Genomic DNA, 12,330 nt, shown 5'->3' on the forward strand with positions numbered 1-12,330 from the left:
ACAAGTCCTGTATTTTCACTGTGCTGTTCATTTATTTCCAGTTTAACCCCTTCAAACTGCCCTATTCTGAATAACAAGGTGTTGCACGAAGCACATCCCTGGTTTGAGTTCCTTGTGCAGTGTCGAGGGGTTGCCAGCAATCCCCGAGGTAGGAATCTCACTCCAGAGGGGGGGGGCTGATGTTTCTGCTCTAGCAGAATTAAACCTCTGCTCTGCTGCAAACCCTTTGGCCATGGCCTATCACTTTCCTGTCCCTCACTTCCTCCTCTCTTAAGTCTGGATTGTAATCCCTACTTGAACTGTACTTACAGATCTGGAGACTGCACGTAAGTGGGAATCATTTTGTGTAGGATCATCGTTACCTCCAGTTCAGTTACATTCCCAACAGGTTGGATGAAAGGAGAATTCATAAGAAAATACACATCCCATTAAAATTAAACCTTCCTCTAGTCCCTGTGGTGCATTTTGATTTCTCTGCCCTTGGATTACGTGTTTGCATCACTGCAAACCAGTAGAACTTGTGCCCTTAACTCACTGTGCTTTTTAAGCATTTCATTTTCTGCAGAGTCACACATTAACAAAAGATAAAAATAATCCCAAGTTAAGTGTTTTTTTTTTGGAAAGTGTGATCAGTGTAGGATAAAGAATTGAACCACTACAGTGCTAAACTGTGGGGCTCAACCCCAGTCAATCTGTGTAGGCAAAGCTGTAGTTTGAAACGGGGGAAGGCTTGGTAAACCTTAGCTCATCTTATCTGTGTTTATAGGTAAATTGAGAAAAACCAGTATTGACAACAAAAAGTAGAAAATTTAGCATTTTTCACAGTCAGAGGACAGTTGTAATGTGTGATTGGTGATTTAATACTGATTTTGCATGGAATTAAATGTCACTTCTTTTTCTTTTAAGATCCCAAGATGATTTTCCAGGCGAGTCTGGCCAATGCTCAGATCCTGATTCCCAGCAGCCAGGGGGGTGTGAGCAGCATCCTGCTGGAGGGCAGGACCCTGCTGGCCCTGGCCACCACGATGTATGGCCCTGGGGGCATCGACCAGGTACTGCCTGGGCACCTGATCCCGCCCTCTCCTCCTGCTCCCCTGTCCTGCCCTCGTGGCTTTGTTAGGAAAATGCCCCCTGAGCCACGTGTTGGAACAGAGGGGATGAGAACAGAGTGTCTTGATCCTCAGCACAGTCACCTGGAACATCAGGTGCTGGGGAAGACCTGTCTGATACAACTTAAAAGCATTTTACAGGAAAAAAATAATACTTTCTGTGTTGTCACTTCATGTCAAATTCCCATGAGGTAGATTGGCACATCCCCAAATTGTTTTATTGCTATTTAATGCAGTTTCCTCCTAATTAATTTTGCTTCCTTGCAATGTAGGTCCTTCAGAATGATGATACAGAAAAACCTCTAAAGAAAGTTGATCCACAGCTCTTAAAAATGGCCTTGACCCCTTACCCCAAGCTCAAAGCTGCTCTCTTTCCTTCCTGCACTGCTCATGGAATTTTGCCTCCTGACATCTCTCTCTACCATCTTCTTCAGGTACACAGAGTGCTTTTGGCAGGACACAGGGAAAGGGAAGCTTGTCTGCAGCTAAAGCCTGGGTGTGGGGGCCGTGGGTTGTTTCTCTGGGATCCTTAATGTGGAGCTGGAGTTCACAGCTTCATCCTGAACTGCTTTTTCAAATGGTCTTTACACCCTGTGAGTTTGCAGTGCTGGAATATCAGAGAGGGATATTCTTGCAGTGTTTAGTGGGCAAGGTGTTTGATGTTGCAGAAATTACAATAGTCAAATTTTGAAATGTTTGTAATGGTAAGAGAATTAGAAATTGAGAGTTACAGGACAGTGACGTGAAGTTGTTAAGCTGCCTCAATATATTTTGTTTCTAATCTTTCAGTCATTAATGCCCTTTGATCCCACGAAATTATTTGGCTGGCAGTCAACAAACACTCTTGCTGTGTCAGGTATGTCGCTTGCCAAGGTTTACATGCTTTCCTAGCCTGAGCACCTAAAATGAAATACATTCCAGGGGAATTATTTGGCAGATAAATTTACTCAAAAGGCCATTTCTTTCACAAGAAAAATAATGTAATTTACTAAAATTGTGTTTTTAACCAGAATTCTAGATTTTTGTGTTAAAAAAATCCTCGCAGACAGAATTTCTAAATACAAGATAGAAAAGCAATGTTTTCTTTTAAAAGCAAGCTGAGGTGATGCAGAGCTCTTATTTTCCAGTGAGAGGTGGAATTTCAGTGGGGTTTGGATACGCCAAGATCTGAATTAGCACCAGAGGAGCCATATTTGATTGTCACGTCACATTTTGTAGCTCAAGGCCGCTTCTGATGCTGAATTCAGCTGTTCCTCAGCTGACAGTGCTGATCTGTTGTTCCCAGATGCCTGGAGTGAGCTCCCTCACTTCTCGTGGCCCGAGCTGGTGAGCAGGCACGCCGTGGTGGAGAGGCTGGATTTCCTGTACTACCTGCTGCACGGCCGCCCCGCCTTCGCCTTCGGGACCTTCCTGGTCCAGCAGCTGGTGAAGAGCAAAACCCCCAGGCAGCTGTGAGTGTCCTCAGCAGGGCCAGGCAGAGTTCTGCAGGAGGCAGAACTGAGCACAGGGAGGGAATTAATCCTCCCCACAAGTGCTGAGCATCGGAACTGTGGGTGTCCTAAAGGTTAGAAGTCAAATATCACCTGAGAAGAGGTGAGCTTTATTTGGAACTACCTAAATAAAATCTGCACAAGGGGAGCAAGGAAAATATTCCAGTCATATCAAGCATGTGTGGGCTCTTCTTTTAGGAACCTGAGCCTCTAGATCACTTTGTAGGAGAATGATGCCCCTTTTCTTTGACATTTCCTAATGGTGACACTACTTTAGTTAAATTAGTAAGGCAAAAAATGTACTGGAGGTTGATGGAATTAAATGTTCTGGCTGAAGCTTCAAAATCAGATGTTCAAAAGGGTGCAGTCAAATGACACATCTTGCTTGAATACATGAAATTCACTAGTTAGTGTAGGAATTAGAGCAAATCACTTTGTTTCCAGAATGTCGGGTTTGCGTGTTAATCACTGTTTGTTTCTGTCCATCGTTTCTACACAGATCAGTTTCTCTTGTGTAAACAGGTAAAACTGGGGCAAAAAGGAGAACATCTGTTAATGCAGAGTGAAATCATGGTTTAACAGACAGTCAGGGATACAGGGTTTTTTCAGTGACTTCTGTGGAGAAACCCTTTGGGTACATTTTTCTCTTAGCACCATCTGCAGGTCAGAGTCAGGTTCCTGGTGCTGCAGTGGATTGTGAACTCTGCGAAGGCACTTGCTGTGCTCAGCTGCTGAGGGGGTGTTTCATTAATTATAAAACCAATTCCACTACCTTTCGTTTTTGATAAGTGTATTAAATTGCGAACTCTGCTTATCATGTGTGAGCCTTTATTCTCATGCCCACATTTTTTATAAATATGAAGCTTTTGGCTCATAATTATCTTTGATGCTGATGAATCGGAGAGTTCAGTAAACCTTGTAGGTGCTTGTTTGCCTGGGGAATACTCGTGTTGGAAATGGGTTAAAAACTGTGTGTGTTCCCTGTTGCAGGATCCAGCAGGCAGGACAGGAGGCCCAGGTTTTAGCTCTGTCCTCCTTCAGTGTCCCCTCAGTGGCAGCAGCCTGTGTGTGTTTCCTGGAGCTGCTGGGCCTCGACAGCCTCCGGCTCCGCGTGGATGTGAGAGTCGCAAAGATGATTTTCAGTCACAGGACGAGGAATGAGGCCTCTCATCACAACCAGATCAGAGACGCTTTGGGTAACGTTGTCTTTGTCTGCTTTGGAATAGGTGCTGTGGATTTCTGGGAGGAGAAGCAGAGGGATGCAAAGATGCTGCCTGGTGGCTCAGCAATGCAGTAAAAGCACCTAAGAACTTCGTTATTCTTTTATTCCTGTTTTTTTTTACTAATTTTGAAGGTGCATTTTGATCCTGTCATGTCAAATAAGGCAGGAAGACTGATATAACCTGTATCAGGATCTAACAGGCACTGTCCAGCAGCTGCCCAAGACTGATATTAGTGAGGTTCAGCCTAATGTTGTAATAATACTACAGAGAGTTAAACAAAGTCCATTGCCAAATCTCCTCTCTCCTTCCTATTTGAAAACTGTCTTCCAGCTGCAGGGAGATCAGGTGTTCAAAGCTGTAGGGAAATTAAATTTATCCTAGAAATAACTTCAGAAAGTTGAATTTCTAACTCTAGGACCACAGGTGTCTGCTTTCCCAACTAGGAAGCTACTGGTACTTTTGGAAGTGCTGTCCTGACTCAGATCCCAAGTAGCATCTCAGGAATGTGTTCTTTTAAACAGTTGAGAAGTTAACAAAGTTGGCTGATGGTGAGAAGGCAGCAGCAGCAGCAATTCTTACCTCTTTGGAAGAAGCCTTCTGGGATGCAATTGAGCACCAAGGAATAAAGAGGTGAGAACAGCCTGGTTTGAGGGATTGTCTGGGAAATGCAGACTGGGCACTGACTTTTGTTATTTGTGTATCATATAATACTAAAGAGGTCAGGATAGGACAGTGTGCCTGCCTAGGTGGGTGGGAGCATCCAGAGGGTGCAGTGTGGAAGCTCCCAAGGGGATGTGACCTCATTGTGGTGAAGCCCCTGCCAGTGCCGTGTTGCTGTTTACAGACAGTGGGTCTGGGGTCACAGGGTCACTTCATACCTGAACATCTGGTGTAAATATTGCAGTTCATTACAGCTGAAGCTCTCTAAATTCCGTGCAGGACGTCCAGTGACTCCAGAAGGCAGTGGTCCTTGGTCATGCAGTTCTGCAAACTCCATAACCTCGAGCTGAGCACATCCTTCCTGAGGGAATGTGCCAAATCCAACGAGTGGTTGCAGTTCCTCATCCAGACCCAGCTCTACAGCCACCAGCCAGCCCAGGTGAGCTGTCTGTGCATTAAATAGAGTCTTGTAGCGAGAGAATATCCCAGCGTGGAGACAACAGGAGCCTCACCAGTTCCTGGGTTTTGGTTGCCTTGATATGTCGATACCCTTGGACTGTGGTAGCCCTTCCCTTGCAGCCACACTTGTAAAGTTAATTTAAACTCATGTAGTTACTGCTTTTTTTATTGGAGAGTTGCCAGATTGTTCAGTGTAAGTTTTGATAAAGCCACCCATCTTTCCTTTCAAAACTCCAATTGATTTTTTGCTGAAGATACTTAAACTTTAGAGAATCCAAATCTTCCACCTTCGGTTTTGGATGTGATTTAGAAATTAATAAAATACTGCCAATACATAACAGCTGTTGGGAAAAGTCATGTGAGGAAGCTAACTGGATAATTCCAGGTAAGATGATGCTTAGCAGGCCTAGGATTTTAACTTGGGTCTCCTTGTTGTTTTGAAGAATCTGTAATCCCACAAAAGCACCTGAGTAGACCCCTCTCATGCTCTGTTGCTGCACTACAAGAGAGAACAGAACTGAGGTTCTCTAGGAGGCATTTGAGCATCGTGGAAAAGGATGAGCTTCAATCTTTCATTAGAATAATTCACACCTACAGAACCCTTTTTCCTCTCTAGGTCTCCAAAGTTTTTCTAAAAACCGAATTTGAAGAGCGTTTTATTTGTCTTTGTGTGTTCAGTGCTTCCATCCTCCTGCCCTCTCCTCTCTGGACCTCACAAGGTGTTGGTGCTGTTTCCCCAGGTCATTCCCCTCCTGCAGGATTTCCCTCCTGTGGTACAGGATCACCTCGTGCTGGCGCTGGGGAAGTTCCTGTGTCCTGAGCGCGGTGCTGCCGGCAGGGCCTGGGGCGGCCGTGCGGGGAGTCTGTTCCAGATCCTGCTGCAGTGCCAGGAGAATCCCAGCCCCTCCTGCTTCCTCCTGGCTGAAGGACTCAGGGAACACGCCCCCATCCTCAGTGTGCTGGCAGCCTGCTGCCCTGTGAGTCTGGGAGTTGTTTTCTTTTAGGGAAATAAGTAACGACAGCTGATGGTTGTGCCTAGTTCTGTTAAATGGTTGATCTGGAGTTGTGTTAAAAGCTGGTTTGGTCAGTTCCTGTGGTAGTTGTGCACAGTGTGACCTGTTTCACCAAGAGCTATACAACGGGGTGATGTATAAACCCATCCTTTTGGCGTTTCCAGGATGCAAACCTCATTTCCTGCCTCTGTGTTTGGATCATTACCTCTGTGGATGATGCCACCAGGGCTGAGGCAGCCACCCACACCCAGAGCTGGGCAGAGAGCCCCCAGTGGGACCTGCAGGACCTCGCCGTTATCTGGAAAGTCTTCTTGAGGAAGCAAAAAAGTAAAACACTTCTAAATGGCTTCCAGCTGTTTTTAAAGGTGAGGGAATGTGGTTTCAGTGGTATATTTGAGCGTGTCTCAAACGTTCTGGGCCTGTAAATCCTCCTCTCTCTTGCTTTGTGCCGAGGATAACCTGGCTGTCCACTGAAATTCCCTGTCAAATTGGAAGTTCTTCCAGTTGTCCCAGATTGGTAGATTCTACATCAACCTTGCATGCAATTTTAATAAATTAGAACTTCATTGTTCTACTGCTGAGGAAGACTATTGAATGAAATAATATATGATTTTTTAAAGTATGATTTATTTATTGAGGTACTTTTTGGAATTTATTATAACCTGGTTTTGCATCTTAAAGGATTCCCCTTTGCTGCACATCCTGGAGATGTATGAACTGTGTATGAACTGTAAAAAGTACAACGAGGCTAGAACGAAACTGGATGAATTTCAGGAAAGCCTTGCAAAAGTAAGGAAATTCATTTTCTCTGGATGTCGTTGTGGGGATTTAGCAGTTGGGCTAAGAGGACCAGAGTGTCTTCATACACTGCTCCTTGTCTCTGAATGCAGATGTTTTAACAGTTCTTTCCTTTCCACTCCAGTTTTCTGGTTCCCTGGGTATGCTGCTAACTAGCATTCCCTGCCTTTAGTGGTTTTCCTTCCTAGACTTCAGGCTCAGGCAGCTCAGTTTCCTTTCCCTTCATGAGGAGATGTGCTTGGGAAGGATCCAGCAGTGTCAGGGACTGTTTGTCTAACAATTAATTCTATCTGGCCATTACTGAACCTACTCACATCTCTTACCTCCACTTTGGTTATCAGCAGTAGCTGGTGGTCACCCTGCTGTAAAATGTTCCACTTTCAGGTCCGACACACACCAGTGATGGCTCAGTGCTCCCTTGGGAGTGGCAGGTCATTGATCCCTGGAGAGGGACAGATCTGGTGCACCTTCCACTCCTGGTGCCATTCCCACCCAAATGCACAACATCTCTGCAAGAAAAGAGAAGCCCTAACCCTTAACCCCCTTCATTGCCACAGCTGAGAGCTGCAGGAGGAGCAGCAGCCACCGAGCTGCCGGTGCCGTGGTTGGAATCGCAGGCGTTGTTCCTCCTGGAGCTGATGCTGCAGCAGTGCCGGACAGAATACGAGCTGGGAAAGCTCCTGCAGCTCTTTGCTGCAGCAGAGAACCTCCTGCTGGATGGTAAGGACAGGATGAATCTCAGGCCCTCTGGCAGGGCTGAATCCTGAGGGAAGTTCAGACTTCCCTGGGGTTCAGACCCCGCTTTCATGAGCTGTTTGTCTTCTTTAACCCAGGCCCTTACGTGAAGAAACTCTGTGCCCTCAGTGAGGCCCTGAAGGACTCCTCCATACCAATCAATCGCTCCATCCTGACCTCCTACAGCCTGGAGGCCTTCCAGGGGGAGTGCAGGTCCATTCTGGAGCAGCTGCAGGAGAAGGGAATGTTCAGCCTGGCTCGGGAGGTGGCGGCACTGGCTGAGCTGCCTGTGGACAGTGTTGTCACACACGAGGTACAGTGCAGTTAGTGACAGTCACCTCTTCTTCTGTTGCTGCCAGGATTGAGGATGCACATTCAGCCTTCCTGAAACATTAATTTGTCTTCAAATGATTTTTTATTTTAAATGCATGTGCACCAGGCACACTGGCTGTGTGGAGCTGCAGAGGATGGGACAACTCTCCTTATTCTCTTACTGTTTTTGCTTGTATGCAGCTTTATTTGGGGAGAAGACCAGATGGATTTGTCCCTCAGGGGGTGGAACAAGATGATCTTTAATGTCCCTTCCAACCCAAACCAATTCTGTGACTTGTTGCATCTTGGGGGACTTACCTAAACCCGGTGTTTCAGTGCTGGCCACCCTGTGTGAGTTGGAGTTTTCTTTCTTGGAAAGATAATTGTGATAATCCTCTGTGAATTTTGCAGGTTCTGAGAGATCTACATCATTTAAGAGACACTGGACAGTGGCATCAAACCCAGACAAGAGCTGAGTTCTGGAAAAAGTGCAACGACACCTTCACTAAACATTCCATCTGCAGCCGAGCTGCAGCAGGGTTCTTCCTCGATCAGGCCAACCATGTTTGGGAATCCTCAGGGCAGGAGAAGACAACCAGCATTATGGAGAGACAGCTGCTGCTCACCCTGGCTGGGCACTGGCTGGCCAAGGACACCGAGGTGGCCGTGCAGGAGCTGGAGGAGGTGGAGAAGCAGATCTGGCTGTGCCGCATCGCTCAGCGAGTGCTGGCAGCCGAGGCCTGGGGGCAGTGCCCGTGTCCCGGCCCCGCCGGGCTAGGCAGGGACCTGTCCTTTGCCAGCCTGGCCCAGCAGTTCTCCTTTGCCAAGCTGCCAGCCCTGAACACGGCCAGGCACTGCAGGCTGGAGGCTCTGGCTCCCGGGGAGCCCCGGCAGGCGCTGGGGGACGCAGAGCAGGCGGCGCTGGGGACGCTGGTGGGGGCCCTGCTGGACGAGGGCAGCGTGCACGAGGCCACCCGGGTGTGCCACTACTTCCACCTGTGCCACAGGGACGTGTCCCTGGTGCTGCACTGCAGAGCCCTGGCCTCCGGGGAGGCTGGGCTGGAGCAGCTGCAGCCCGAGGTGCGGGCCCTGCTGGCAGCCGGAGCGGGGACACCTGAGGGCAGCGCGGCCGCGAGCAGAGCCCCTGGCAGTGAGTAACTCATGGATTCACCTGACACCTGCACTGGCTTTCCTCCCTCATTGCATTTCCCCAAAACCTCTGCAGAAATGAACCTCTTTCTGACAGTCTCCTTGGTTCATAAATGCTCTTGTGAAAGGAGTTTGAAGCCTTGCAAGGCACATTGCCCCTGTGTGCTCCAGGCAGGGTGTGCTGTGTACCATTTCCATAGATCCTGAACCTTTCGTTTTTTATAGCTCTCAAGTCTGGCCCAGTAAAGCAGCACTGGGCCTCTTCCTGCTTTTAGAAAACACACTCTACTAATTTTTTTTCTGTAGCAGAAGGAAAGAAATGCTTTCATTTATTTTTCTGACATCTTTGTGCATTATAAAGGGTTTAGTGTTTCTTGTTTAATAGCAAGGCTAAGGCTGAGAATGTTCATCAGTAGCGTTCTCTGCATGTCTGTGAAGTCTGAGTGACTAAGTTTCAGCTGGAACATCCCTTTCTAATACTGATGTGTAAAGCTGAATAGACACAGAAGAGCATAAATGAATCCTAAGCCATCAGCAAAGCTGCTCAATCCTTACTCAACTTTATGCTTAGAGATTTTGTATCTGAGATATTATTGAGGATATTTATGTTCTGTTACATTGTTTGTACCCTGAAAGAAATGTAAAATTTAAAAAAATCACAGGGTGTCAAGAGCTCAGTTTTTAAAGACTGAGAAAGTATTATGGAATTGCTGCAGATTTTGGGAGCCTTGCCCAGGTGTAAGGGTGTTGTCTGCCTTTATGAGATAGGAATTGATGGTTTTTTGTTTCCAGTATCCAGCCTGGAGGACTGGACCCCTCTGGGGGCTCTGTGTGAGGATGATCCGGTGGTGGCGGCGCTGAAGGCTCTGGCAGAGGAATGTGTCCATGGCAGGGGCTACTGCAGGCAGGTCCTGTGCCTCTACGAGCTCTCCAAGGTAACCCCAGGGACCAGGGCTTTGGGTCAGTTCTTGAATGTAGCATTAGTTTTTTTTTCCCTGAACAAAACAGGAAAAATGTTGGTATCATCTTTATCACAGAAGTCTTTAGATTTTCCTACAGAATTTTTTGTGCTTCAAGTATTTGTACTTTAGGTCTGAGCTACTAAGAGTTAGTCATAGGGCTGCCTTGTCCCTCTTACCCCATCCATATCCTTCTGAACTGAACCTGGATGTCCACACTTTTGAATTAAGAGTCAATCAAATGTGGCTTTCAGGTACATTTTTTGATTAATTTGTAATTTTATAAAGTTGTGATATGTCACAGCAGAGTATTTTCAAAGCCTCACCAGCTCCCCTTCCAAACATGAAAACTAATTTACCTTTTCCCCTGAGAGTTTGTGGTGTGTGGAGAAGAGGAAAAGGAGCCTTGTAAGTCAAACTTGTGCAGTAAAACACAATTCTTTGTTCAGGAGGAACTGCTCCTATATTTCTGTAGGTATTTGGAATGTTGGGGTTTATCTTTGGCTCAGGAAATCATCTCTGAGCAGCTCTGGGATGTGAGGCTGCAAATCCAGAGCCCCTCCCTGCCTGGAGCCTGGGGCTACGGGAACGTGCTGTGGGTCAGTGATGCAGTGAGCGGGATTTTGAGTGCTCGTGTGTCCCGCAGGAACTGAGCTGCTCCTTCGGGGAGGTGTCGGCCCGGGACCCGCGGGAGGTGCTCGGGGCCATCCTGAGCCGCCGGGGGCCGGAGCGGGGCCGCAGGGCCCAGGCCTTCATCGCCTGCCAGGGGCTGCCGCCCGCGGCCGTGGCCCAGCTGCTGGCCCAGCAGATCACGCAGGAGCTGCTGGCCTCTGCTCAGGGAAAAGGTGGGGAACAGGCCTGGTTTGTGCTTGGTGGGTTTGGTCTCTGAGGGGGGGGATTGGTGTGTCTGAAAGCAGCCCCTGCACTCGGGTGCCTGAGGGCTCATTACAGCCAGGAGTGTCTGAGCAGCTCTGCTCTGTGAGCATTGTGTGCCTCATGTAAAATTCTATACAAATGCTCATTTGTAATTATTTCTGTGTCCAGCGTGGTGTTGCAGTAGTTAAGGTTGTATTTTTATGGATATAAATTTAATATTTTTAAAAAGAAAGGATTTTTAACTGTGCTCTTTGCTGCCCCACATCATCTGACTTGGGAAAACTCATGTAGATTTCCCTGTGTACAGCATAACAAAGGTTTTCCCCTTTCTTTTTTCCTTTGTGAAATGAGGGACAGCAGTATGGTTGTCTAGTAGGATTTTGTTGGACTGAACTGGCAAAAAAAGTACTTTCTGTTTGTTAAATTTAAGCAATAACACCCAAAGTGTCTTTAGCATTGTAGTCCCAAGTCCTCAGTCAGTCTGAATGGCATCAGATTGCTTTGTTAATTAACGATAAAAAATAATTAGCAGTGGTGATATAATTCTTTCTCTGGCCACAGGACAGAAGCAGGTTTGGAACCCTGCAGTGGAGAGCCAGGCATTTCTGCAGCTTGCCAAGCTGTGCCAGGATCACACCTTGGTTGGGATGAAGCTACTGGATAAAATCTCCTCTGTCCCCTGTGGGGAGCTGTCATGCAGTGAGTAAATGGCAAATCCTGCCTGGTGTAACCTGTGTGTAACCAATGTGGCATTGTGTGGTTTAAACTCACAGCTCAAAGAAGAGAAGCAGTGCTGAGGGAGGGCTCTGCTGCTGATGTCAAATTTGATCTTCAGTTAGTAGGGCTGAGGATATGCACAGTAGATAAGGGTGTTGCTTAAGGGTTTATTTTCCAAACAAAATTCAGATTTTTTTGTGCTAAGCAAGAGGTGGGAAATGCAGTCAGGGAGTGACCTGAGCTGTCATGGTGGTTTGTTACAGAAGGGGTATTGTGACTTTGTTCATATTCATCACAGTTAGAAACTGAATTTTTCAAACCCAAATGCAAAACTTGTGCCCTTCCTTTTCCAAATGCAGCACTGTCAGGCAGTGGAGTGATGATGTGTTACACATTTGTCACCTTTTGGTGGAGGAGGTTGGAAGTTCTGTGCTTTGTGTGTGTTTTGTGTTTTTTCTTCTGGAGAGAGGCAATAATTCACTTCCTCAGCCCTTTAACTGAAATACCCAAGTTTTTCTGCTGTTCAGTTACAGAGCTGCTGATCCTGGCCCACAACTGCTTCAGCCTGACGTGCCACATGGAAGGGATCACACGAGTGCTCCAGGCAGCTCGGCTGCTCACCGAGGAGCACCTGGCTCCCAAGGAAGAGTATGGGCTGGTGGTGAGTGTCTGGGGAGCAGGAGGGCTGTCCAGGGCTGGCTGTGTCTGCCCAGGTGGTGATTCAGCTGCTGGTGAAATGTGGTGGTCTGTGTCACTGCGCTGTTGGGCATCTTCAATTCGTGCCTTGAAGGAACTCCTGGAGTCTGGGACATGCCCAGTGGAATGGTGTC

The 12,330-nt window shown here is 47.3% G+C and overlaps 1 protein-coding gene across 1 annotated transcript in view; it reads left to right on the forward strand.

Annotated features, from left to right (window-relative positions):
* SPG11 (SPG11 vesicle trafficking associated, spatacsin) overlaps positions 1–12,330 on the forward strand; it is a 28,613-nt gene that overhangs the window by 11,556 nt on the left and 4,727 nt on the right. The window contains exons 17-34 of the mRNA XM_032122933.1: positions 42–148; positions 907–1,052; positions 1,382–1,543; positions 1,899–1,965; positions 2,395–2,560; positions 3,590–3,795; positions 4,344–4,452; positions 4,762–4,921; positions 5,682–5,918; positions 6,119–6,319; positions 6,636–6,743; positions 7,310–7,472; positions 7,586–7,800; positions 8,211–8,949; positions 9,741–9,883; positions 10,554–10,752; positions 11,345–11,482; positions 12,028–12,161. Of these exons, the coding sequence (XP_031978824.1) occupies positions 42–148; positions 907–1,052; positions 1,382–1,543; positions 1,899–1,965; positions 2,395–2,560; positions 3,590–3,795; positions 4,344–4,452; positions 4,762–4,921; positions 5,682–5,918; positions 6,119–6,319; positions 6,636–6,743; positions 7,310–7,472; positions 7,586–7,800; positions 8,211–8,949; positions 9,741–9,883; positions 10,554–10,752; positions 11,345–11,482; positions 12,028–12,161 (3,400 nt within the window). The remainder of the gene's footprint in view (positions 1–41; positions 149–906; positions 1,053–1,381; positions 1,544–1,898; positions 1,966–2,394; positions 2,561–3,589; positions 3,796–4,343; positions 4,453–4,761; positions 4,922–5,681; positions 5,919–6,118; positions 6,320–6,635; positions 6,744–7,309; positions 7,473–7,585; positions 7,801–8,210; positions 8,950–9,740; positions 9,884–10,553; positions 10,753–11,344; positions 11,483–12,027; positions 12,162–12,330) is intronic.

Source organism: Corvus moneduloides, chromosome 13, assembly GCF_009650955.1.
Source record: "Corvus moneduloides isolate bCorMon1 chromosome 13, bCorMon1.pri, whole genome shotgun sequence".
NCBI lineage: Eukaryota > Metazoa > Chordata > Aves > Passeriformes > Corvidae > Corvus > Corvus moneduloides.